Consider the following 25,422-nt stretch of genomic DNA (forward strand, 5'->3'; position numbering starts at 1 on the left):
GCGTAAATATATAAATGTGTCATTTAACCCGCCACCACCCGACACAGCCAATGAATGAGGTTTGTCACGTAAACAAAACGTGCCAATTGGTTACTCGTTCAGCACACCGGTGTGTTGGAGAGTAAACCCACAACATTTACAATTCAAGTACCGTGACATTTCGCCGGTAATTACAACCAGCATCATCGGGCGGCAGCCAGAGTTGTGGAGAATCCCTCCCGTTTTGGTCTTAACTAGAGGGGGTAAATGTGATCATCGTCACTTTCTAAACGTCGTCGCACGTATCGTGTCCTCCGCTTTGTTTTACTGTCGGCTCGCTGACTTGGCCTGAATCCATCGCTGCCTCCGCTGCGTGTTCCCGTTTGTCGGGCTGTGTTGGTCTCGCTTGCCGTCGTCATCGTCCCCCCCTCCACCCCCCACCAATGTAATCCCGATTGTGCTATCGGCGTCGCGTCACGAGAGGAAGAATCCATTCCAAATAAAATCTCGCAGAGCTGAGCAGCGCAGACCCTTGTGTTCAGAGAACGTCCCGCAGAAGTAGACCTCGCCGAGCAACCTCCGAGTTGAGGGAGAGTACCTTCTTTTTCACCGGCTTTGCATACAAGAGAGTCGTGTTCGTCGCATGACGGCCAAACCGGTGATTTAATTCTCGGAGCTGGAATGTCGTCGAATTGAATGGACGACCAAATTTAATGTGATGGCATTGCGTGAATTTACTTCGCTTGAGAATCCGGTTTAATCGCAGGCGCTTGCTTGCCTGCATTCCAACCCAGGTGCTCAGCGGTCCCCTGCTCAGTGCCCTGACCTCCGAGCCACCTGGCTGCCCCCTCGGTGGCTGTGTTGTAAATTTACACAGAGTTTGAGCCCCATTTGAGTCCAGTATCCCCCATGTTTTGTAAACACACCAAATACCTTTCCGGCTCTTGAATCAACTGTCTGCTACGTGTAGACCAGCACTGTTTATCTGTGTGTGCTGGAGGAAAGCACATCTGGGGCACCCGCATGGAGGCAGTATTTTCATGACCAAGTTCACTTTCAAATGAGACGGTTTGTCCCACTTGTCTTGAGCTGGGCGCTACGGTGGTGAGATGTTAACTACCTCGCCTGGTATACAGGAGGTTGTGGGTTCCATCCCGACCCTGATGATGCCTAGATATTTAGAGTTTGCATGTTCTCCTCGTGGTCGCGTGGATTTTTCTCCGGGTCCTCCGTTTTTTACCTCCACATTTAGAGACATGCATTTCGAGCATTTGTCTGCTATACATTTCCACGTGATAAGCCAACTTCGTTGAACTATCATTTGTGGTTAGGTCGCTTCTGAAAAAGAGCTATAAAGCTCAGTGGGCCTTACCTGGTAAAATAAATATAGTTTCTTTAATTTTAGAGTTATAGTCAGCTTTAAGGAAAGAAACTTGAACTTCGGATTTGAAACAGCTTTTAGTCAACATTGTTATCATCGGTCATGATCTATACACTGCTGGATCAAGGCCTACTCCAAACCGTCAGCGTTTTTCAAGGTCTGAACGACTCGCCAATAATTTATCCAATTCCTACACCCACAGCTGATCTCATCGCTGTTTTTAATCTTCTAATATATAAAGTCGGTCACTAGCGAGTGACCGATGTATTTCTAATGATGCTTCAGAAGGGTTAGAAAGATGAAATTTGGCACAAACATAGTCGAGTCTATACTTTTGACGATTTAAAAAAACCTCAATTAGTGCATCTTTGGGCACCTACACATTTTTTGTTTTATCCACTTAGGCCTTAAGAATCTTGGGAATACTGTCAGTGCATAAGTAAGCAAATACTTGATGGGTAAATGGTCATATAAATAAATAAGTCCAGAGGCGAGGCTGTCCCGTGAACCCAAACGAATGCAACTCGTGCATGAACATTCACTCGTGCATGAACATTCACTCTGCATGAACATTCACTTTGCATGAACAACTCTTGCATGAACATTCACTACTGCATGAACATTCACTCTGCATGAACAACTCCTCCATGAACATTCACTCTGCATGACCATTCACTACTGCATGAACATTCACTCTGCATGAACATTCACTCTGCATGAACATTCACTTTGCATGAACAACTCCTGCATGAACATTCACTACTGCATGAACATTCACTCCTGCATGAACAACTCCTGCATGAACATTCACTCTGCATGAATATTCACTACTGTATGAACATTCACTCCTCCATGAACATTCACTACTGCATGCACATTCACTCCTGCATGAACAACTCCTGCATGAACATTCACTCTGCGTGAACATTCACTCCTGCGTGAACATTCACTCCTGCGTGAACATTCACTCCTGCATGAACAGCCCTTACATGTTCTTCTGCATGAACATCTCATGCATGAACAACTGCTACATGAACATTCATCCTGCACGGTTGGCTCGCCTGCGTTTTGTAATAGTTTTATTTTTTTATTGTTTTTAAGCTTGCCGACCTACTCTGCCGCCACTGCCACGTTTCTGGAATGGCGCTCGTTACATCAGGGCCGGGGGTTTGTGCTCGCTGGGTGCATTCTTCCGAGTGTACGCAACGACGCGGCTGCTAGCGCCGGTGCGTGTGCCGCCTCCTCCTCCTCCTCCTCCCTTCGTCGAGCGGCAGTCACCGCAAGTAATCGAAGGGGACTCCCGTCCCTACCTCTGCTTTATAACAATAATGATGATGATGAGACTAATGGCAGTTTTAACACGTAGGCTTTTGTAACCAGTATCCATAATACAGTTCTTTTTTGGCTCGATCGCTCAAATATAAATGTGTGGTTTAACCCGCCACCACCCGACACAGCCAATTAGTTAAGTTTGTCACGTAAACAGAACATGCCAATTCGTGACTGGTGCAACACACCGGTGTGTTGGAGAGCAAAGCCACAACATTTTCCAGTGCCCTTTATTTAAGATTAAATGCCCTTTATTTAACGAGGAAAGCCTCACTGCTGCGCTTCTTGTGTGTGGCAGCAATGTGGTCAGGAGCTCGATGCTAACGTCGAGGTCTGCTGCTGCTGCTGGCCATGATGAGAGAGCTTCAGCAGAGAAAGAGAGAGAGTTTGTGTAGTGTCGCTGTTCCTCCTTCTCCATTAAAGGAGCGCAGAGTCCAGTGGTTTCCTATACGGTCCACAGTTTGGGTTGCATGGCCACAGTTGCACTTGTGTGGCTCGTCTGTAATTGTCCATAAATGGAGGAGATGTGCGGATGTGCCTGCCCGTGCTCTGATGCGGTTGATGGTTCCACCAGTCTCCTCGAAGGACGTCAGAGCCTCACCGAGTCTCAAGTAACGGGGGTGCTGTGTACCTCAACGGGTGTTCTCACGGTTATCACACCGTACCTGCGACACGGAGAGGTTGCCGGTTCGATTCGATCTCCCGGCGCGGCGGTTGAAACGATGGGGAAAGTTTCTTCAAATCTCCCCCCGCGTCCGCCCCTGTCCACCCAACAGTGTAAATTCGGGAACCTGGCAGATAGTCCACCGGTCGGTGGCGTGCGGTGGGGCAAAGTGTGGGGCACTCGATGGCTGTTGGCTGGCTCAGGGGTCCGAGACGCTGAGCCGGAATTGCTGATTGCCCAGTATCGAATCCAGGATGTTTTGGTCGCTTCTAATTAAACTGGGTTCGCAAGCGTAGTGAGACGATGATGATCTCAGCAGAATTTCAGCTCTGGGAGTTGAAAAGCTTTGCTTGACCGCCGTGTGACACGCATTTCTTACGATAGCTCCTTCCGTGGGCCGTTCTCCCACGCGGGGTGATGCGCTTGCCCTCTGCGAGAGTTGTGAATGTACAGTTCTCCATCTAATAGCAATGGTGGCCATCGCACAATTGGAACAAAATTGCGAAAAAGTACAAAGATGTAAAAAAAACCCAACCTCACAAAATCCCCTTTAAAGCAAAATATGTTACAAAAATAACAAGCCATGAAAACATTTCAAAAGATGAAATGTTTTAAATATTTTGAACTTTTTTCCCACCTGCTCAACAAATCCCCCCACAGGATGCTCACAGACCCATCGGTGAAAGAAAAAAAAATTGACTTAGAATAATGTTGGCTTTGGCTGCAGGTGGCCAATAGATGACAGTACAGCGATGGATTCTTGACTCCACCGGTGTCACCTCCTCGTACGCATGGTGCGTTATTCAGGGTCCTCCACTTTCCTCCCAAACAAATCCAAACTCTCTTTTTTACAACTGTCCAAATATCCAATTGTAAGCACACTCTCCTCTGCATGTACATACGTTGGACTTCTTTCGCACCGTACGTAGCCAACTGTGCTGCTGATCGGAGGCTTTTCCTGGATAAAGAAAGGACACCGCTGCTCTCCGATCACCGTCGTTCGGCCCGTTGTCCGACGTTCCACTCCAGGTGCTGGGAGCTTCTTCAGGAACATCATCGTCGTTATGTACTTTTTCCTTCCCGCCGCAATAATCTCACGTAAATCTCGGGAGCTTCCGACTCGCCGCTCTGCATGCACCCGGTTTCGCTCGTAGCTCACGGGCCCCGGTGAGGAGCGATGATGGTGACGACGATGACGAATGAGTGGCGGGCTCCGGGAGCTGATGGTGCCGGTGAAGCGGGAGATTTTTTAAATAAGACGCCCCTTTCCTGTCGGCGTTCGTTCCGTCGCTTTGCGGGGCCGGGGATGAGGAAATGCGTCTCGGGCCGTCGGTGTTCTGCCACGCTCGGGGAGCTGCACGAATGAAAAATGTCTCCGAAGAAGAATTCCAGTGCACCGGGGTGAGTCACTAAAAACCAAAGAACATTAACACTGTATATATTTATACGTAAAATAACAGGAACACAACGAGGCAGTGTTGCGGCCCGGAACGTAGCCTCGCGAGACAAGTGGGGAGACCAGGCCCAAGACGTGGGCGAGAGTGTGAAGCGGGGATTGTCGTGGTTCTGTCAAATGAATCGATTGGCGGTGACCCGGGTCACCATCGTGACCCGGGAAACCAAAACCTCCATAACTCCGAAACCAGAAGGCCTATGAAGACGGGAGATATCACTGAGCCTGACACGCACGCCAAATATGGAAATAAAAAACGCACGCAAAACACCCATAAAAAAGGGGGGCTGGGGTATTTGTGCGTGGCATCGGCTGTTTCTTGCTTTTCTAGATTTAAAGCTTTCGTGACTGCAAGGATCCATACTCTTTGGTTCTATTCGGTAAAGTCACGTGAAAAAAAAAATAAAGATAAAAAACTAAATTCACGACGTTTCGGCCACAACACAAGTGGCCTTCATCAGGTGAAGGGACCGTGCTGTCATGAGGACAGCGTTGGAGTGAAAACAGCCAAGCCCAGGTCGCGTCCTTTAAGCTGTGTGGGAGGAAGCAAAACGCTTGACAAAGGAATTAGCATAAAAATGAGCACGATGTACGTAGGAGGTGTATGGGCCATGATGGACCAGGAGCGGGTAGAGTACTCCCCCCCCCCCCCCCGCTGCTGGTCCGTCATGGTCCCCACCCGCTCCTGGTCCATCATGGCCCATACACCTCCGACGTACATCGTGCTCATTTTTATGCTAATTCCTTTGTCAAGCGTTTTGCTTCCTCCCACACAGCTTAAAGGACGCGACCTGGGCTTGGCTGTTTTCACTCCAACGCTGTCCTTATGACAGCACGGTCCCTTCACCTGATGAAGGCCACTTGTGTTGTGGCCGAAACGTCGTGAATTTTGTTTTTTTATTATTTTATTTTTTGTTGTTTTTTTACGTGACTTTACCGAATAGAACCAAAGAGTATGTTTATTGCTTGTTTTGAAAGTGCATCAGGATGCTGGTCTGGTCATTCCCCAGCACGTTCTGCTTCTTACGGGGGCGGCCACCCCCCTTGTCTTTGGGAGCGAGACCACTTGGAGGCAATGGCGCACCAGGCGTTCTCTTGGTACGGCCGGCGGTCACGGTCGTGCTGGCGGGATCGATATCGTCGTGATCATCGCTCCCAGCGTCGCCCTCCGGCAGGACAGCGTGGTAGTACCAGCGATGCTCCCAGAAAAAAACCTTAAACTATGCCCGGCCCACCAATATTTTGCGGTGACCCGGGCTACCGCCAATCGATTCAAATGTAGCATTCTTTTGTAACCCAAAGCAAGCGCGAGCAGCGTCGTCGTCGTGGAGAAAACAAATAACAAAATAAATAAGCGGCCAATATTCCTCCTTCGCGTAGCTGCGCCTCCCCGACGTGTTTGTGTGCGTGGTTTACCCGCACGCGGACAGAAGACAAAGACACACACGGCAGTGGGGTGGCAGTGGCGTGGTCGGCGGCGCTGCGCTACGAACCCGACGATGACCGGAGGTCGATTCCCGCTCACGACCAACAACGGTGGCGAATATTTGAACTGGTCCTGGGCAGGGGGGGAGCCAGGATTTTCAGCCCGGGGTGACATTCAACAAATTTTAATTTCAAGAATGATTTAGAGAGTCAGGCTGTTGAACTAGACGCCATCGGTTGGCGACACACTCTGACAATGCAGTTGCACGGAGTCCGCCAGACCGAGTGTCGTACACTTATATGCAGAATGTTTCAGATTTTCGATTTTTTTTTCGGGGGTGACAATTGTCTACCCTGTCACCCCCCTGGCTCCACCCCTGGTCCTGGGCCTCCTCTAGCTTAACTCGGCCTTAAATTAGTGTGGTGGTGGTGTTGGTCACCCGATGCCTCGTGTGCCCATGCTAGCGTTAATAACAGGTGCTCGCTAACCGTAACATCCCCTCACGGCGTATTGGAAGGCTTTTCGGGGGGTCTTTGTCTTTGTCACTCCATTTTTTAAAATGCACAGCCACCATTGTCAGTAAAGCCACAACATCTGGCGCTGTGACCTCCTGCCAGCGAAGCCTTTGACACTTCACGTGACGGCCTCAAAGCGCACGGGGCCTGTGACAGGCGCCGTGGTGATATCGCCATCGCTTCATGGCAAACGTCGGCTGTTGTCGTCGTGTGTTTGAGCGGTGGAGCTGTGCAATGTTATACACAGCCCACTGTCAATCCACTGCTGGATGAGAGCCATCCCCTCGCTGTCAGTCATGGGGGTTGTTTGACCATACTTCACTGTACTGGTCAGTACGGGTTGGTGCAGCCGCTCTGGGAATGGCGGGGTGGGGGCCGCAGAACTGGTTCAGATATCAATTCTAGATTTGAAGCTTTCGTGACTGCAAGGACCCATACGCTTTGGTTCTATTCGGTAAAGTCACGTGACTCTACCGAATAGAACCAAAGAGTATGGTTCAGATACCACCGATGTTCGCCGTGGCACGGTATCGACCTCGGATCGTCACGTCCGTGGCGCAGTACCCTAACAGCTGTGCCACCACTCCACCGTGTATATATTTAGAAGTTGATATTCATACGTCATGTCACCACGGATAAAGCTCGCAGTGTTCACCTCAACTGGTGCGGAATTAATTCCCGAAAAATTTCGCTCGCACTTGCTCGATTGTCCTTTCTCAGGCGCCGTACATTCCTGTCTCCATGGTAACGGTCCACGGCCAGCATTTTAATACGGACGGGACGGACAAGCGGGCGTCCCGTCACGTCGTGCGGCAGTCAGGGCAAGGTTCGCTCGCCCGATTTGACATTCGTGCGATGATAAATAGTTATTTTTTTCGGACGCGCCACCCGAGTTTAGCCGTGACGCGGCGTTCGCGGGGCTAGATCTATCCCCGGGGCAGGAGGGGGGGTGGTGAAGAGCGGCTGGCTACCCCACTTGGTCAGAGCCGTGTGACAAATAGCCGGGCGTGCGGCATTGTGATGATAATGAGGTCGTGACCCTTGACCCCCGCTTGTGCCACCAGTCTGGCCCCTTCGGCAAAGTAGATATTGGTTCCTCCCGCGGCACGTTCCATTTCGCCGTGGCGAGGGGGGGGAGGTGCTGCAACCGCGTTCAGTACGTTACTGATTAAATAAAAAGCGAAGCACTTTGCTGGGATTTTCTGCTGCGTCTCCGAGCATGATGTCACACGCATAGATGTAGGCACCGCGGTTGAGTATTGCTTTCAATAATTAAATTGGCTCTTAAAAGTCCGAGGAAGGATTACACGTATAAACCCTTGAGTTGGTACAGCCCGCTAAGTCCCCTCTTAACTATAGCTTGAGTCTGTGCCATGTGTTCAGTGCAGTCACAGACAATGCTCCGGTTTTACAGTGACGACAATTGACAAGGCCAGCCCGGTTCAACAAATGCTGCTGTGGCGTGATAGTCACGTTTTTTTTTCAAACTCATTGCATTGACTGCGATCTTTTTGAAGCTGATGGGTGACGGCTTCACAGTGAAATGGTAAGAAAATAAAAAAACATTTGACATTTGTGGGGTTCTTCGGGGTGGTGCTCTGCAGCTCTCCGATGTCCGACGAACCGCTCCACCCGTTGGAGGCTTCTTCAGGAGCCGAAGAAGTATTTCCTGAAGAAGCTCTTTCTCGGCGCGTGGAGCGGAACGTCGTACACCGTGCCGAACAACTCGCGGCAGATCGCGAAAAAAAACGTTCGAGAGCCGTGTTTTTTTTTTGCATTTCTTCAAATTGTTTTTAAAAGAAATTCTCTCGTGTGCCATCTCATGCGAGGCAGCGTTGATATCATTCCACTGCCGGATACCATCAAAGTGAAAGTAGGTTGCTCGTGATGGCGTCGCGAGACTCCTTCCTCTTTTTCCTTTCCTTGACATTTTCGTTTTAAAAGTTTACGCTGCCGTCTGTCGGAGGAGGAGGCAAGCCAGGTGTTTTTGTGCGAGCAGCTCTGGCCGTGCGGCGTTGGTGGGCAAGTGCGCACGCTGTTGCGCGCGTTCGCTTGAGACTCGAAATACAGTCGATAATTATTTTCGGTCGTTGTCTCCTTGAGAACATTTGCGTGATTTGTTCGTGTGTCCCCGTTTCTCTTGCGCTGCGGGCGACGCGTCGTGAATCTCCCGTGGGAGCAGTGCAGCCCTTCGAGAACGGCGGCCCACGGAAGTGGATATCGTTGAGCTACCTCTCGGGCCCTTTCAAGTGACCTCACACGGTAGAGAGGGGGCAGCAATTCCCCCACCCGCTTTGCATACGACAGTTGATGTTCACTGCGTGACAGCGCAAACCGATGTTTGAATTATCATAGCTGGAATTTATCCAAATTGAGGGCATAAACAAATGTAAAGCGGCGGTGCTTCTGTGCAGTCATTAGGGACCGAGCTGAGATCCTCATCTCACTACACTTGAGAAACCGGTTCAGTCGCGCGCGGCTGCAACCCCGATTCAAACCCCAGGATCTCTGCGGCACTCGTCCGTGCTCACGCGGTGCGCCCACCTCTGAGCCGCCGCCAGTTTTGGAGAATAATTGAATAGTTTTCTTGCTTCGCGATGCTACCAGACATGAAGGCTTTTTTCATGGCTTCTCCAAAACCTCTTTACCACAGTGACGCCGATGCAGCGGAGGTGTTGACGGAAAGTGGAAGGTGATATCTGGTGGAAGTGTTTTGTTTTTGTTGTTGGAAGGCGAGGGAGAGGGAGGGAAAGAGAGGAATAGAGATGCCACTGTTCCTGATCTTGTGACACAGAATTGCCAGCGGGGTAGGGGGATAGCTTGTCATGCCTGGCACGGTGATGCGGCACAGTGGTAGCCCGGGTGTGTTGCTCGTCGCAGAGGTTCACGGTTAGAATCCATCGGCCGCCCTGGTTAATACTGTGGTGTGTAATAATAATACTGTGCTACACGCCATCTTGCTTCACTCAGTGGATGTTCAAGATACCCCTGACGTCATTCTCAAGAATTGGCCACCTTGTGCCGGCATCAGGGTCTAAATTTGCCAAATACCAACATTGCCCGCGAGTTACGGAATTGGGATTGTACACACACATCATTGCCCCCTCCTGGCATGCCAATGTACCGGGTCACTCTTGCAAATGAGACTCATCCCGGTCTCTTGAGTTCTCATGCTGGTGGCACAAAATAAACTTGAAAGTTGAAACCCACGGTAATAACAATTGTCAGAGACAGCACCTTGACCACTGGTACCTTGGCGCGTGTCCGCCCATCTGTCCGGCCATAGACGTGCTGATGCCATGTGTTGCCCGGCATGATATCCGACGTTTTTCCCTACGGAGCTTCGTCAGGAACCAAACAACGCATGGCACAACTAGAAATACACCACACAGACTCACCAACACCAGCACTAAACTCACCACACAGACTCACCAACACCAGCACTAAACTCACCACCCAGGCTCACCAACACCAGCACTAAACTCACCACACAGACTCACCAACCCCAGCACTAAACTCACCACACAGACTCACCAACACCAGCACTAAACTCACCACCCAGGCTCACCAACCCCAGCACTAAGCTCACCACAAACTCACCAACACCAGCATTAAACTCACCACAGACTCGCCAACACCAGCACTAAACTCACCACACAGACTCACCAACACCAGCACTAAACTCACCACACAGACTCACCAACCCCAGCACTAAACTCACCACACAGACTCACCAACACCAGCACTAAACTCACCACACAGACTCACCAACACCAGAACTAAACTCACCACAGACTCACCAGCACTAAACTCACCACACAGACTCACCAACCCCAGCACTGAACTCACCACACAGACTCACCAACACCAGAACTAAACTCACCACAGACTCACCAGCACTAAACTCACCACACAGACTCACCAACCCCAGCACTGAACTCACCACACAGACTCACCAACCCCAGCACTAAACTCACCACACAGACTCACCAACCCCAGCACTGAACTCCCCACACAGACTCACCAACACCAGCACTGAACTCGCCACATCCATGCAAACCACCAGTGACCCAGAAATTGTTCAATGAGAAATGAAGCCCTGGTCGGAGGCCACGGTTGTTGTTATCAGCCTGTGACTTCCTGGACAAAGGTCCCCCCCCGTTATCCTCTTCCATTCCCTCCTTGTCCTCCAATCTCCGTGATGCCGCCTCGCTGCTGCTGCTGCTGTGCCTTCTGCTCCCTTCCTCTGCTTATGTTCCCTTCTCCGAGTCTCCACTCCGGAGTCGGGGTCCGTCTCTCGTCGTCAGTCGGGTGGAACTCGTTGTTCTCCCCGCGCCCCCGCGCCCCCACGCCTGTTTATTCACGAAGCGAGTTGATGCGCAGCGAGCGCCGCGTGAGTCTCCCGCCCACACCCAACGGCTCTCCCCACCACGTGCTCTCCCCACCGTGCGCTCCCCCCACCGTGCGCTCTCCCCACCGTGCGCTCTCCCCAGCCGCGTGTTCTCCCCACCGCGTGCTCTCCCCACCGCGTGCTCTCCCCACCGTGCGCTCTCCCCAGCCGCGTGCTCTCTCTCCTTCTCAATGCGCCCTTTGTAAGTGCCGAGGGGACCACAATGGTCTCCTTTATGCGACCGCCGCCGACGACGACCGGTGCAGCGGCGGTGGATGCGGCGCGGCCGTTGTGCTAACGTTTAGAATTTACGTACGGGGAGGGCGGAGGGGCGGGGTCGGTCTTCGCAAACGCAACGTTTGAATGGAGCAGAGCAGACGGAAAGAGAGGGGGGGACAGGAGCGGTCCCGGTGTGTTCGTGTGTGTGTTCGTGTTTGTTGGTGGCTTCTGCTCACCGGCGGTGGCGTCACTTTGGCACCCCTGCTATGTGAGCGAGCTCATCACTGCCGTGGCGCGACCACCTCTGTGCGTGTCGTGGGGCTGCGGAAAACACCCCCAGCGCCACGAGATATGACGGCTAAGAGACAGCTTCGATATGTTCAGATCTGACCTAGAGACTCAACATGTTTGGACCTAAGAGACACCCACAAAATCCATGGTGTTTTTTGAGATTTTCTCCCTTAAGGCAACAACATTTGCTCATCATGATGATGACTGAACTGCGGTGATAAACATTTGAGCACGCAGTTGTTTTTGCGCCGGTTCCTGTTTGTTTGTTTTTTGCGCAGATTTCTATTCGCTTAATTGCTCTGCTTGTTTTGACTCTCTTGCTTTTGTGACTTTGTCGACCCGATGAGCACGGTTGGCTACGTGCGGTGCGAAAGAAGTTCAACAGAGTGGGGTTTTGTTTTTGTATTATCTGTGTTAAGGGATTGGCTAGTTGATGTGCAGCGTTGTGGGATGCAATTGCACGAATGACGCTCTATAAAATTAAATTCTTGTTTTAGCCTTCGTATGTACGTCCTCTTGCAAATGAGACAAAACTTGCGGCTCCCCCTCCCCTCGTCTCCCTGTGCTTGCGACGTCTATCACCCAGGTTCAATTCCTGGCCGTGATGCACGTCGCAAAGTGGTCAAACGGAAAATCGGCCCTAGTGCTCTTCTGGGTAGACTCAGCCTGAAATAATAGATGTAAATGGTGCTGGGCTATCAGGCGGTCACCAGCTGCATTGCTGTGCCAGCCTTAATAGGCGCTCGCGAACGGCATTTGCCTGTAAAGTTTGTAAGGCGCGTGGTTGAGAGAGTAGGTGGGGGGGGGGGAGCTTGTTTGTCAAACAACATTCTTTGTGCGAGTGTGCACGCGGTGCGTTTGCGATTGTTACACTCACTGCCCTTAGCCAAGTGAGTGTTCACGACATCTGTATGTTGCTTTAAGCGTGAACCTAGCCTGTCACGGGCCCACCGCTGTCACGTCACCACCGGCCAGAGTTTGTGGAACGGCTGCTGCGCGAGTGATGGAGGGGGGTGGTGCGTGCGCGCTCATCTGTGCGGTGTTTTGCGTGTGCTTGCGTGCGTCTCTGCATGGGTCGACCTGCACTACGACCCCCGGAGGCCCGAGGTCAATTCCCGGCCAAGGCTCATGTCAGTGGCTATTATCTGAACCCCGGTCCTGGCCCTCCCATCGGGCGACTCGAGGACGAGCAACGGCGTGATTCTAATACGATCGCGTGCCATTTTAATCCCGCGGCCTGCGTTTCGCCGCGGTCGGCGACGTACGGCGCGAAAGAAGTTCGACACAAACATGGGAGTCGTCCCCGGTGCCGTGCGTAAACATTGGCGCTGAAGGAGACAAAGGCGGCCGGGCGTGGGGCTGCCAAATCCACTTCCTCGTACGCCGCGACGACCTTCATAGGTGCTTGCTAGAACGGCACTTGCCCCAACGGTCACAATGCCTGTGCGGGTGACCTTTATCTTTGTATTGATCTTTGTAGCTGTGCCCATGTTTGGCAAGGAATAGGCGGCAGTGTGGTGGAATACGATAGTGACCTCAATATCCGGAGATGGCTTGAGGACGAAAACCTGAGCTAATCCGTGTTTGTCCTTGTGTCTGTGCGTCTGTGCGTCCGTGCGTCCGTGCGTCTGTGCGTCTGTGCGTCTGTGTGTCTGTGCGTCTGTGCGTCTGTGCGTCTGTACGTCTGTACGTCTGTGTGTCTGTGTGTCTGTACGTCTGTACGTCCGTGTGTCTGTACGTCTGTACGTCCGTGTGTCTGTACGTCTGTGTGTCTGTGTGTCTGTACGTCCGTGTGTCTGTACGTCTGTGTGTCCGTGTGTCTGTACGTCCGTGCGTGCAGCTGGCGCCGTGAGCCGCAGCGCGCCGTCTCGCCATGGAGGCCGGCACGGCCGCCGTGTCCCTCCCCTTCAGTCGCGAAGACTCCGCCTGGTGAGCAGCGACCCATGTGTCGATCCCTCAGTCCGCCGATTGTGCTCACGAGCGCCCCCCCCCCCCCGCGCGCGGGTCGTGACGATCCGCACGCCGGACCTGCGATCCAGAGGTCGCCGGCTCGTGCAGGTGCTCGGTGATTTGCTAACATTGTTGGACCGTGGGTGATGACGACGTCTTGGGGAGACCTTCAGCCAGCAGTGGATTGATCACGTTCGATGATGGTGGTGATGATGACGGTGATGACAGCGACGTAGGGATTGGTGGCACAGTGGTTAGCTCGCTGAACTGCGAATCCAGCTTAACCCTTTCCCGTTCCAACCATGTACGTGCACTCGTCGATTTTTCTTCGATTACAAACGGAATCGGAAGTAAAAGGCCATGCGGGAGGGCGTGCGGCACAGTGTGGCGCCAGAGAGTGTGCGATCGCGTCGCTGCAGTTCTCTTTGGCGAGTGCAACGTCTTTACGGACGGCGGCGCTACTACGCCTCTCGTTGTAAAATTCACGCTGGGCCGCTTGCCCGTTCCGAGATTTGGCGGCGAGCGGGACGACGACCACCCACCCTTTAACTTGCGGACGTCTTGGTACGGGAAAGGGTTTACTGCATTTGACGACCAACATCAGCGCAAGCACGGTTTTGTAACGCATCGCGTCTGAAGAATGCGATCCGAGGGCTACATAAATAACACGCCGAAGATGACCGGTGCCCACCGCTAGCATAAAAGCAGGGGCAACCACCCCGGCACAAATGGACGGCTGCCGCGTTGGTCCCCGTGGGAACGCTGTGACGAGCCGCCCCCCTCCCCGAGGGCCACGTGGCGCTAACGGCAGATCTTGGGGAAGAGAGGGATGGAGGGAGGGGCCAGCATTGATCCGTAATGGCCGGCGCTAATGGTGACCTTGAGGCTGCCGGGCCGCACGGAGATGAGAGCGGTAATTGTGTAATCGATAGCGCTGATGCGGTGTCAAAGATCGTGGAGTGGAGACGGGCGGGCCGTCGGGCTTGCGAGCGAGTTGGTTTTAATGTCAGTCGCAATTATCGTCAGTCATCCCACCTGGCGGTTCAATATCATAATCAAATTAAACGTCATCACAATCATCGTAACCTCGCACCAGAATAATCATCTATCGTCACCATCATCATCACCACTGTCCCTTCCACCACATTACACTCTTGAGAATCCCATTTTAATCATGGTCTGGCTCAAACATGGATTCGAACTCAGGCTGTGTCACTTTCGCTCGCTCCGTGTCTCTGACTTGAATTTTGCTCCCCAAGCCACCTGGCACTCCCCGAACCATTGATTTACTTCAATTATGGGGTATGGTGATGGTGGTAACGGTGATGGTGGTGACGGTGGTGGCGGTGGTGGCGGTGGTGACGGTGGTGACGGTGGTGACGGTGGTGACGGTGGCAGCGGTGTTTGTTCAGTTATTGAAGCAGCTGGGCCAGGATTGGGTTAGGAAAGAGCAGCACCACTTTTCACCCAGGCAAATGGAAAGCACAGACTTGGACAGTTCTCCAAGTCTGTGTCACGTTAACAACAACAACAACAAACAATTACATACATTTAAAAATGCCTCGCACTGTCTGGGACACAATTCCACTATTGAACGTGTGGTGATGGTGGTGTTGGTGGTGCTGCAGCTTGGACGCTAATCAACACAACCCCCACGACCCACACGGTGTGGAGAGGCCCTCATCCAGCAGTGAATTTGGATTGACAAGAGGGGGCGGTACCCACGTACGCGCGATAAGACGAGACATGCCGCTGTTGTCGTGCGACAGCTTGTGTTTGACCCACATCTTGAATGGCGCGTGCGGAGGAGATCCGAGCTCGCGCACCGGGGATTGGTGGATTGTTGCGGAGACGGAGCGACGACGTGTGATGCGGCTCGCCCGCAATGCGGTAGATGGTGTTTCTGACGGGGAGCGGTCCGTGCTGCGGAGAGGGGAGTGGTGGCGCGGCGGTCGGCGCGCTCTGAGCCACGCTGAGCCGGGCGGTGGTGGCCTGTCATCCAGCAACTGTTGAGGCAGCGAGGGTTAGCGGATCGTGCAAAGGTTGAGAAACTCCCTTTCGGTGGGCGTCGAGGAGGCGCCCTGTCCTGGCTCGCCAGGAGAAGGCGGGCCAGCAAAGTGCCGACTAATATCGTCTGTCCCTTCCGTATGGGATAGAGCGTTGTCCCCTTGCACGTGTTGGTTTTCGCCAGGTGCTCCGGTTTCCTCCCATGTGATTAAATACTCATGAATTGGCTGAAAACGTCTTAGTATACGTAGAGGACTGCAGAGCTTGGACGATTGTTGGTAGCGCCGACTCACTGTGCGGCTGCCCCGTCTGCGCTTCCTCAGCGATTGTGAGATGCACTTTGCACGGGCGATGAAGCGATATGAAACTAAACGTTATTAAACACACGGTAGAGTGCAATGTGTGTGGACTTATAAAACGGTGTGTAAATGTGACCGCATCTAAAGACAGTGGACAGGAGCGGTGGGTATGTTTATTTCATAGACAGATGGAGTCATCGAGTCTCTGTGTAGCTTTACGAGTCTGTCTGTCTCTGGGCATGTGGGATATGTCAGTCCAGTGGTCTCTTGTGTGAGTCAACATGGTACATTTTTTATTTATTTATACAGCATCTCAATGTGACCGCATAACAAACACTGTGCAGACACAGTGGGCTTATTAATTTGATACAGAGGGGCAGTCGTTCTGCTTCATGTAATTCTATGGGTCTCAATGTGTGCCTATTCTGCCTTATTTAAGTCTATTGGTATGTATGTGTATCTATGGGCCTCTATGTGATTTCATGGATCTCTGTGTGAGTCTATGGTGCTCTGTACGATTTTATGGCTCTCTGTGAGTCTGGATCTGTACGTGTCTATCGGTCGCTATTATTGAGTGCATCTCTACAGGAGTCTATGGATCTCTTTGTTAGTCTGATATTCTGTGCGAGTCTGTGGATCTGTTTGTTGTGTCTATGGGTCTCTGCGTGAGAGTGATTTTCTGCGTGACTCTACGTATCTTTGTGTGACTTCGGCTCTGTATGTTGTGTCTATGGGTCTCTTTCTAAGCAGATGGATATCTGTGCGAGTCTCTGGTTCTCTACGTGGGTCAGTACACTGCAATGTGGATTCAATTGGTTGTTTAATTGCGACCGCATCTCATGATTATCGGGGTTTTTTTCTGGCTTTGCTCTGAGAATACGGCGCTGGGGTAGCGACACGCGGTCGTGGGTAAGATATGCAAATAGCACAAATCCAGAAATTGCAGGGTTTGTAAGCCCCCGCCTAATCTAATCAAACGCTGAATCGGGGACCCAGAAAAATACGCCAACGCTGACCTAAAAACAGAGACGTTCAAAGCGGTGTGAGCAAAAGATGACGCTGTGACGCCACAACATCATGTTGAGGTCGAGTAACAGATCTGGTGGGAGGAGAACAAAGTGCAGAGGATGAACACAATAATGGAAACAAAATCGCATGCTTTTAGTGATCAATTCAATAATAATAACGTTTAACACACAGGCTTTCGTGACCAATGTCATCCATAATATAGGTTTTTTGGGTTTGATCGCGTAAATATAATAAATGTGTCGTTAAACCCGCCACCACCCGACACAGACAATTAGTAAGTTTTGTTAAATAAACAGAACATGCCAATTCATTACAAGTACAGCACACCGGTGTGTTGGATTTGCTCTCCAATTTGCTCTCCAACACACCGGTGTGCTGTGCTAGTAACCAACTGCACGTTCTGTTTACGTGGCAAACCTTACTCGCTGGCTGTGTCGGGCGGTGGCGAGTTTAACGACACTTTTATATTTACGCGATCTAACCCCAAAAAAAACCGATATTATGACTAACAATAACGATTGTAACCCTGTGTTTTATTCATCCAAAATTCCTACGATGGCGCAATCACCCAAAGTGCCTCTGATCTCACCAGACAGATCCCATGCTAAGCTGAACAACTGAACGAAAGGCCAACATGCCTCGTCAATAACACCGTGCATGTGTGGCCTGACAAAGGGATTTTTAAAAAATATAATATATAGAATGGGTGACGTTTCGGGCAATGGCCCTTCTTCATGGTGGTGGCCGGGCGGTGCTGACTATGCACGTGGCCGGGAATCCAGCACTGTGGAGACAGCAAGGGTTGGTGGATCACACGAAGGTTGTGAAGCTCCCTTCCCGTGGGTGTCGAGGAGGTGCCATACCCTGGCTTCATGGGAGAAGGCGGTACAGTGAGTGGACTAATCGCCATCCGTTTCCATCTGTACGGGGATAGAGCGTTACCCCCTCGCGCAAGGCGTGGGTTTTCTCCGGGTGCTTTGGTGTCCTCCCCACTTGTATGTACAACTCAGAAATTGGCTGAAACAAAACAAAATCGTAAAATAAAAACCAATGTGGCTGGCTTTCCTGGATAAATAAGCTAATTTCATTGGATAGTACTTGGATGGCTGACCGGCATGTGTGAAACGCGGTTGCTGTAGGCTTCTGCTGCTGCTTGCAGGGTGACGTGTGGCGGGTAACGATAACGTCTGGTTTGTAACACGGAAAATATTTGTCCAGCGATTTGCATCTGAGGGGCAGGGGGCCAGTGCAGCAAACTCCCACGTTGTCCTTGTACTTTCTCTGAGACTCAGTGAGGCTTTCCTTGATAAACAAAGGCATTGGCTATAATTGTTACTTTGTTTGTCCCCCAATAAGATTCGTTCAGTTTACTCAGCAGCTCAGAAGCACCCCGGTGATATCTCCAGGCTTGTGGCCGCTCACCACAAATGAGATGATGAGGAAGGGCTGCGCTCTGGATACGGCGTCGGCTGCCAATGTGAGGAGTAATCTCCGGCTCGGTATTTTTTGGGTGTTCGTCTTCTTATTAGGACCTCTGCCCTCATTGTCGAGTGGCGGTCCTGCGCTGTTGGCTTCCGTCCGTGAAGTGCCGTTGCCCGATCGGGCCACTTGGCTCGCTCGGATTTCTCCGCCGTGTTTGCTACCTCAATCGGCAGAAAATCCAACCCGATCATATTTATACGGTGACATTTTCAACAGATGATGATGCTCGTCTTTTCAACAAACTCTTGACAACGTTGTCTGTATCTCCTCTGCCACCTCTCCTACACAACCCCCACCACCCCGTGTCCTCTCCTGCCTTCCACCAACTTCTTGATTGGCCTTTGCCCCCCCCCCCCCCCCCCGAACGGGCGACCTTCTGTGACCCCTGCGCAGCCGGGTGAGGCGGGCTCCGAGCCGGCCGGCGGAGGATATGGCGAGCGAGCTGCACCCGTTGTGGAAGATTCCGTCGCGGGAGCGGCTGAGCTGCGACGGTCTCGACACCGTGGGCACGTCCGTGAGTTCCATCACCCACAAATCCTACGACTCTGTTTACCTCTTTTTCCACTGGCACAACTGAGCTGTGCCGTCGGCTGGGCAAAGCCCCGACCGGCGTGGCTCAGGACGCGCCTGGTTGTTTTTCCACTGCGGGATATCGAGCCGTTCCGCCGACGACACGCGTGTGAATGACGAGGCGACACCGTGTACTCGTGGCGTACCGACTGATCTCGCGCGCGATGAAACCTGTCGGTCGGTCCCGTCCGTGGCCCTGCTTGGCCGCCCGAGCCAAATTTCACCGTTTATTCCTGGCTCAGCATCGCGCAGAAAATCGCCAGTGGCCAGCCACTCGTACCCCGTGAGGTTTCCTGAGCTGGCTTGGCTTGAATGTTCCCGTGGATAAGGGGGTCACAGTACTCAAGGTTTGGGGACCAAGGGGAAAGACCTAAAGCCAGATGGTAGTGGTGAGACTTGAGGTCGGGTGTCGATTGTCAAGCAGCTACAGGATCTAGCATATGAACGGATGCGACGGTGAGGTGTGGGAGCTGCGACGACCTTCCGACGTTGACCTCGGGGAGAGAGAATACTCCGAATCGAACCCCGATGGAGATTTGCGAGCCGCGCGCTCTACCGACCGTGGCACGTGGCAAGAGGCGCCGCACTGGTGTTGTTTTCGAATCCGGACGGTTTATGTGCCCCCCCCCCCTCACCCCGCTCCTACCCCCCGTGTCCGTGAGCACTGTGGGGCAGTGGCGCGTTCTTGTCGCAGAGGTTCACTCGCGGTTCAAATGCAGCGGCCGCCCCTGGTTAACACTGCGGTCGTGTGCGCGTTCGCCATGCTGCCGCCACACGCCATCTACTTCGCAGTGGACGTTACAGACCGCGTGGCGTTGCGGGCGAGGGGGGAGGCCATTGTGTCGTAGTCCAAAGTCGGTAAAGTTAGGCTACAAATTTGTTTCGTTGGGAATCTACATCGCAAACATCCCCACCCCCCCCCCCCCCCCCCCACTGCGAATATTTAACCTAAACTATTAACTATTTAGTAAACCTGGCTAGAACTCTAAAATTAAACTAAGCTATATTTATTTTACCAGGTGAGGCCCACTGAGCTATATAGATATTTTTCGGAAGCGACCTGGCCACAAATGATAGCTCAACAAAGTGGATTATCACGTGGATATGTATCGCAATGAAATACTCTAAACACGTGGATGTTGATTCTAAATGTGGAGGGAAAACCCGGAGAGCTCTGAGAAAAATCCACGCGACCGCGGGGCAGAGAAACGTGCAAACTCCAAATATACAGCAGGCGTCAGGGTTGGGATCGAACTCACGACCTCCTGTACACCAGGCGAGGTAGTTAACATCTCGCCACTTGGCAGGACCCTCTTGAATAAGAGTTTTGGTTAAACAAGCTGTGGGGCAAAAGAAAGAAACGACGAAATACATCTGGAGAGGCTGGGTGCACCTCGATAACACCAGGGGGGCACCGGGCGACTTAGTGGGTTCACCGCTGAGGACCTGGGTTCGAATCTGGGTTTCAGCTCCTAGTGATTAAGCTTGCACCTGAAGTGCATGACCTGCTGAGCAGAGCCTGCCAAAAAAAACCCCAATTGCACCAGGATTGCTTCGTCACTTTAATTTGTTCATATTTTCTGAGAATTACAAATGTTGGATTCGTTGAAATGCGACACTTTTTGCAGGGCATATAAATATATTTTATTTTAAGTGTCAATAAAAAAAGCTTTTAACCTCGTGTGCATAAGAGGGTACTCAAGATGACCCCACAATTAATGTCGTAAGCTCATTTTTCTAGGCCAATCTCACACACGAGGTGGTTCACTTCTAGCTGCGTGAGTTTCTGATGGACATTTATTTCTCTCACAGAACAATACAATTTGTATGTATATAGCTTCATCTAAATGTCACCACATCTCAAGATGCCGTACAGCAACAGTTTTCATTATTGCGTAGACAAAGGCAGCTTTGAGTCTACAGTGAGGGGAAAAAAGTATTTGATCCCCTGCTGATTTTGTACATTTGCCCACTGACAAATAAATGATCAGTCTATAATTTTAATGGTAGGTTTATTTGAACAGTGAAAGACAGAATAATAACAACAAAATCCAGAAACGCGCATGTCAAAAATGTTATAAATTGATTTGCATTTTAATGAGGGAATTAAGTATTTGACCCCTCTGCAAAACATGACTTAGTACTTGGTGGCAAAACCCTTGTTGGCAACCACAGAGGTCAGACGTTTCTTGTAGTTGGCCACCAGGTTTGCACGCATCTCAGGAGGGATTTTGTCCCACTCCTCTTTGCAGATCTTCTCCAAGTCATTAAGGTTTCGAGGCTGACGTTTGGCAACTCGAACCTTCAGCTCCCTCCACAGATTTTCTATGGGATTAAGGTCTGGAGACTGGCTAGGCCACTGCAGGACCTTAATGTGGTTCTTCTTGAGCCACTCCTTTGTTGCCTTGGCCGTATGTTTTGGGTCATTGTCATGCTGGAATACCCATCCATGACCCATTTTCAATGCCCTGGCTGAGGGAAGGAGGTTCTCATACAAGATTTGACGGTACATGGCCCCGTCTATCGTCCCTTTGATGCGGTGAAGTTGTCTTGTCCCCTTAGCAGAAAAACACCCCCAAAGCATAATGTTTCCACCTCCATGTTTGACGGTGGAGATGGTGTTCTTGGGGTCATAGGCAGCATTCCTCCTTCAAACACGGCGAGTTTAGTTGATTCCAAAGGGTTCCATTTTGGTCTCATCTGACCACAACACTTTCACCCAGTTGTCCTCTGAATCATTCAGATGTTCATTGGCAAATTTCAGACGGGCATGTATATGTGCTCTCTTGAGCAGGGGGACCTTGTGGGCGCTGCTAGGTTTCATTCCTTCACGGCGTAGTGTGTTACCAATTGTTTTCTTGGTGACTATGGTCCCAGCTGCCTTGAGATCATTGACAAGATCCTCCCGTGTAGTTCTGGGCTGATTCCTCACCGTTCTCATGATCATTGCAACTCCACGATGTGAGATCTTGCATGGAGCCCCAGGCCGAAGGAGATTGAGAGTTCTTGTGTGTTTCTTCCATTTGCGAATAATCGCACCAACTGTTGTCACCTTCTCACCAAGCTGCTTGGCAATGGTCTTGTAGCCCATTCCAGCCTTGTGTAGGACTACAATCTTGTCCCTGACATCCTTGAAGAGCTCTTTGGTCTTGGCCATGATGGAGAGTTTGGAATCTGACTGATTGATTGCTTCTGTGGACAGGTGCCTTTTATACAGGTAACAAGCTGAGATTAGGAGCACTCCCTTTAAGAGTGTGCTCCTAATCTCTGCTCGTTACCTGTATAAAAGACACCTGGGAGCCAGAAATCTATGTGATTGAGAGGGGGTCATATACTTATTTCCCTCATTAAAATGCAAATCAATTTATAACATTTTTGACATGCGTTTTTCTGGATTTTTTTGTTTGTTATTCTGTCTCTCACTGTTCAAATAAACCTACCATTAAAGTTATAGACTGATCATTTATTTGTCAGTGGGCAAGCGTACAAAATCAGCAGGAGATCAAATACTTTTTTCCCTCACTGTATAAGCACCTTTTTAAGCTTGTTGGTCTCCATGTGAGTCTATGGGTCTATCTATGAGTATATTGGTCTCTGAGTCTCTGAGTCTGTGAGTCTATATGTCTATATGTAAGTCTATGAATCTTTGTGTGAGTCTGTTGATTTCTATGTGAGTCTATGGGTCTGTCTATGAGTATATTGGTCTCTGAGTCTGTGAGTCTATATGTCTATATGTAAGTCTATGAATCTCTGTGTGAGTATTGATTTCTATGTGAGTCTATGGGTAAATGTGTGTCTCTGGTCTTTGTGTGAGTCGGTGAATCTTTGTGCGAGTCTATGGGTCTCTTTGCGAGTCTATGGATCTCTGAGTGTGTGCTGTCTAAAGGTCACAGCTTCTCTGATGTAGCCAAACATGAAAACAACCTCTAATTAAGGAGATGCCCCTCGGCACATGATGATTTTTAAGATAATTGTGTCGGTAACCAGGCTATTATGGTAAGCAGACCATTAAGCCCTTCTGGAACGTTGATACAATTTTCACAACCATGATTTTATAATTACCGACCCAGTTATCTTCAAAATTATATCAGTTGTCTTTTTTATTCTGTGTCATTTTTGGTGACCTCCATCTCACTCTTGCAAATGAGACTCATCCCAGTCATGTGGAGTTCTCTCACCTGGTTCAACAAAATCAACTCGCGACATCCGGCCCCAACTGCTGCCCCCACAACTCCGATTGCCCAACTGAGATGATAAAAAAAAATACGCAAAAATATTAATGAAAACAGCCGGCTTTTCCTCACGACAGCCCAATTTCTCCCGCGCAGACCACCAGCCCGCCCGCTCGCTCGCTCGCTCGCCCGCCCTCTCTCCCTCCCTCTCTCCAGCGACCGCCACAACGACAACAGCTTCTGTTTTATTCCTTCCCCCACCGGTCCGACCGCCGGCACGGTTCCCCCGGTGGCCCCGTCGTCGTAAAGGGCACTTCATGGGAAGCGGCGTCCAGGAAGGGCTTTTAAAAGCGGCCCTATAAATCTTAGCCGCCCCCGCCGCCTTTAGCCCAAAGTTCCCCCCTGCGGCAGGTTAACGTCGGGGCGGGCGAGCCAACGAACGAGGAAGGATGGGCGAGCGGGCGGGTGGGGGGGGGAAGATGGGCAAACGATTGAGCGGTGACCCCCCCCCTACTCCTTGCAGTGGTGTTGCTGGCCCAGTGGGAGCCCCCCCCCCCCCCCCGAGCGTACATTATGTTGAGGGCCTAGAACACTTTTCAGTGGATTAAATGCGAGTGAGGTTGACCGTATACATCCGGACAGGGGAAAAAAGTTTTTTAAATCCAGCTGTAGAAACGCAGGGCGGGGGTGGAGTGGCAGCGAGGGGATGGAGAGCGATTAATTGGCTCGTTTATGTTCATCGGCCTGTCACGTTGACGACCATTTGTGAATGCAAGCTGTGAGTCCGGGTGCCACGTGAGCGTGCCTGGGTCCCCTACCCCTCTCGCTTGATTTCTTCCTCCGACCGCACCGCGCCCGCCCGGCCGCTCGCAGCTGCTTGAGCCATCGGCTCCGTCGTGCGGGGTGGCGGGGGAGCAGCAGGTGCCATCTCTCCCTTGTCGCTCAGCCCCCCCCCTCCTCTTCACGACCAAGCTACGACCGCACGGCCGCCGTTGAGCTCCCCAGTGCGTTTTCGGGTTACAGCGGACGGCACTACCCAGGAGAGACTTTGGGGAGTCGTGCAGCAGCACTAAACATACGCGGTCGCAGTCCGTCCGTCCATTTTGCCAAAAACACACCGCCGCCCGTGCGCGTGTGACCCATCAGCTGCGGCTGCTGCGGGGACAGCGACGAATGTGAACCGGACATCTAAATAAAGATTCTGGTTCTTAGACGCGTCTGTATCGGCGGAAGTGCTGCAACGATTTGAAGTTTTGGCGATCGTTTTATATTTTGTGTTTTATTTTCTAAGTCAGTGTCGGTGCCCGCGCTGCCGCACGATTTGGGCAGCTATAGAATGTTTGGCACGGCAGTCAAACCGTAAAATGTTAAATTTTCAGAGCTACAATTCGGCCAAGTTAAGTGAAAATCCTTACATGAGCTCCCTAGAGCTTCCTTTCGTGGAGGCACTTATGCCACAAGGAGCACAAGCCGTCAGTTGCCTTTTAGCGAAGTGAAAAACGACATTTAATGTGAGGGGTTTTTTTTTGGGCAGCCATTGATGTCTATGGATCTCTGCGTGAGTCTATGTACTACGTACGTATGTTGAACATCTTTCGCACTGTACGTAGTCAACTGTGCTAACCGGAGTTGCAGGGGAAGGACAATAAACTAAAACACAAAATAGCCGTTTTAAAGAAATGGGCCTCTGTGTGAGTCTGTGGATCTCTCTATGTGAGTCTGTGGATCTCTGTGTGAGTATGGGTTTTTGTGAATCTGGGTCTCTGTGTGAGTCTGGATCTCTGTGTGAGTCTATGGATCTCTGTGTGAGTCTGTGTCTTTATGTAAGTCTGGATCTCTGTGTGAGTCTATCTGTCTCTATGTGAGTCTATGGATCTCTGTGTGAGTCTATATGTATGTTGAACTGCTTTGACCGGGTTGAGACCATAAAAAACTTCACTGCGCTGAAGAACCCGGCGTCACCACCGGTGGTTGAGACCTGTATTGAACGTAGGATCTCTGCAGCGCTGGCTCGGGTGGTCTCTGTGGAGTTGAGTTTGTTTACGGTTGGGTCGCTGAGTGAGAGATGGCAGACCCTGCGAGGAGAACAATTGTTTCTCGTGAATGTCGCTGCAGCGTTTTTCCTGAGAGTATGGTTGTGGAGGTTGGAACTCCATCGTTCACCGCACCCTCCGTGTTACAAGCCGCACATTTTCCCCTGTAGGGCTGTGGGCGGCGGCCGATTTTCCCCTTTCTTGCCCCACCACGCTCACTTCCGCCCGTCACT

At 51.3% G+C, this 25,422-nt stretch overlaps 1 protein-coding gene across 2 annotated transcripts in view; it reads left to right on the forward strand.

Moving 5' to 3' along the window:
• Positions 1-25,422, forward strand: part of LOC116948201 (uncharacterized) — a 109,258-nt gene that overhangs the window by 11,865 nt on the left and 71,971 nt on the right. Inside the window, exons 1-3 of one of the 2 annotated variants that reach the window (XM_032964678.2) lie at positions 5,723-8,293; positions 13,488-13,576; positions 18,808-18,928. In XM_032964678.2, coding sequence (XP_032820569.1) covers positions 13,521-13,576; positions 18,808-18,928 — 177 coding nt within the window. In that variant the 5' untranslated portion in view covers positions 5,723-8,293; positions 13,488-13,520. Of the gene's footprint in view, positions 1-5,722; positions 8,294-13,487; positions 13,577-18,807; positions 18,929-25,422 lie in introns of those variants that run through there. The other variant, XM_032964679.2, reaches the window with a different exon arrangement.

Source organism: Petromyzon marinus, chromosome 32 (genome assembly GCF_048934315.1).
Source record: "Petromyzon marinus isolate PM22_M1 ecotype Great Lakes invasive population chromosome 32, UKy_Petmar_22M1.pri1.0, whole genome shotgun sequence".
In the NCBI taxonomy this organism is placed as follows: Eukaryota; Metazoa; Chordata; class Hyperoartia; order Petromyzontiformes; family Petromyzontidae; genus Petromyzon; species Petromyzon marinus.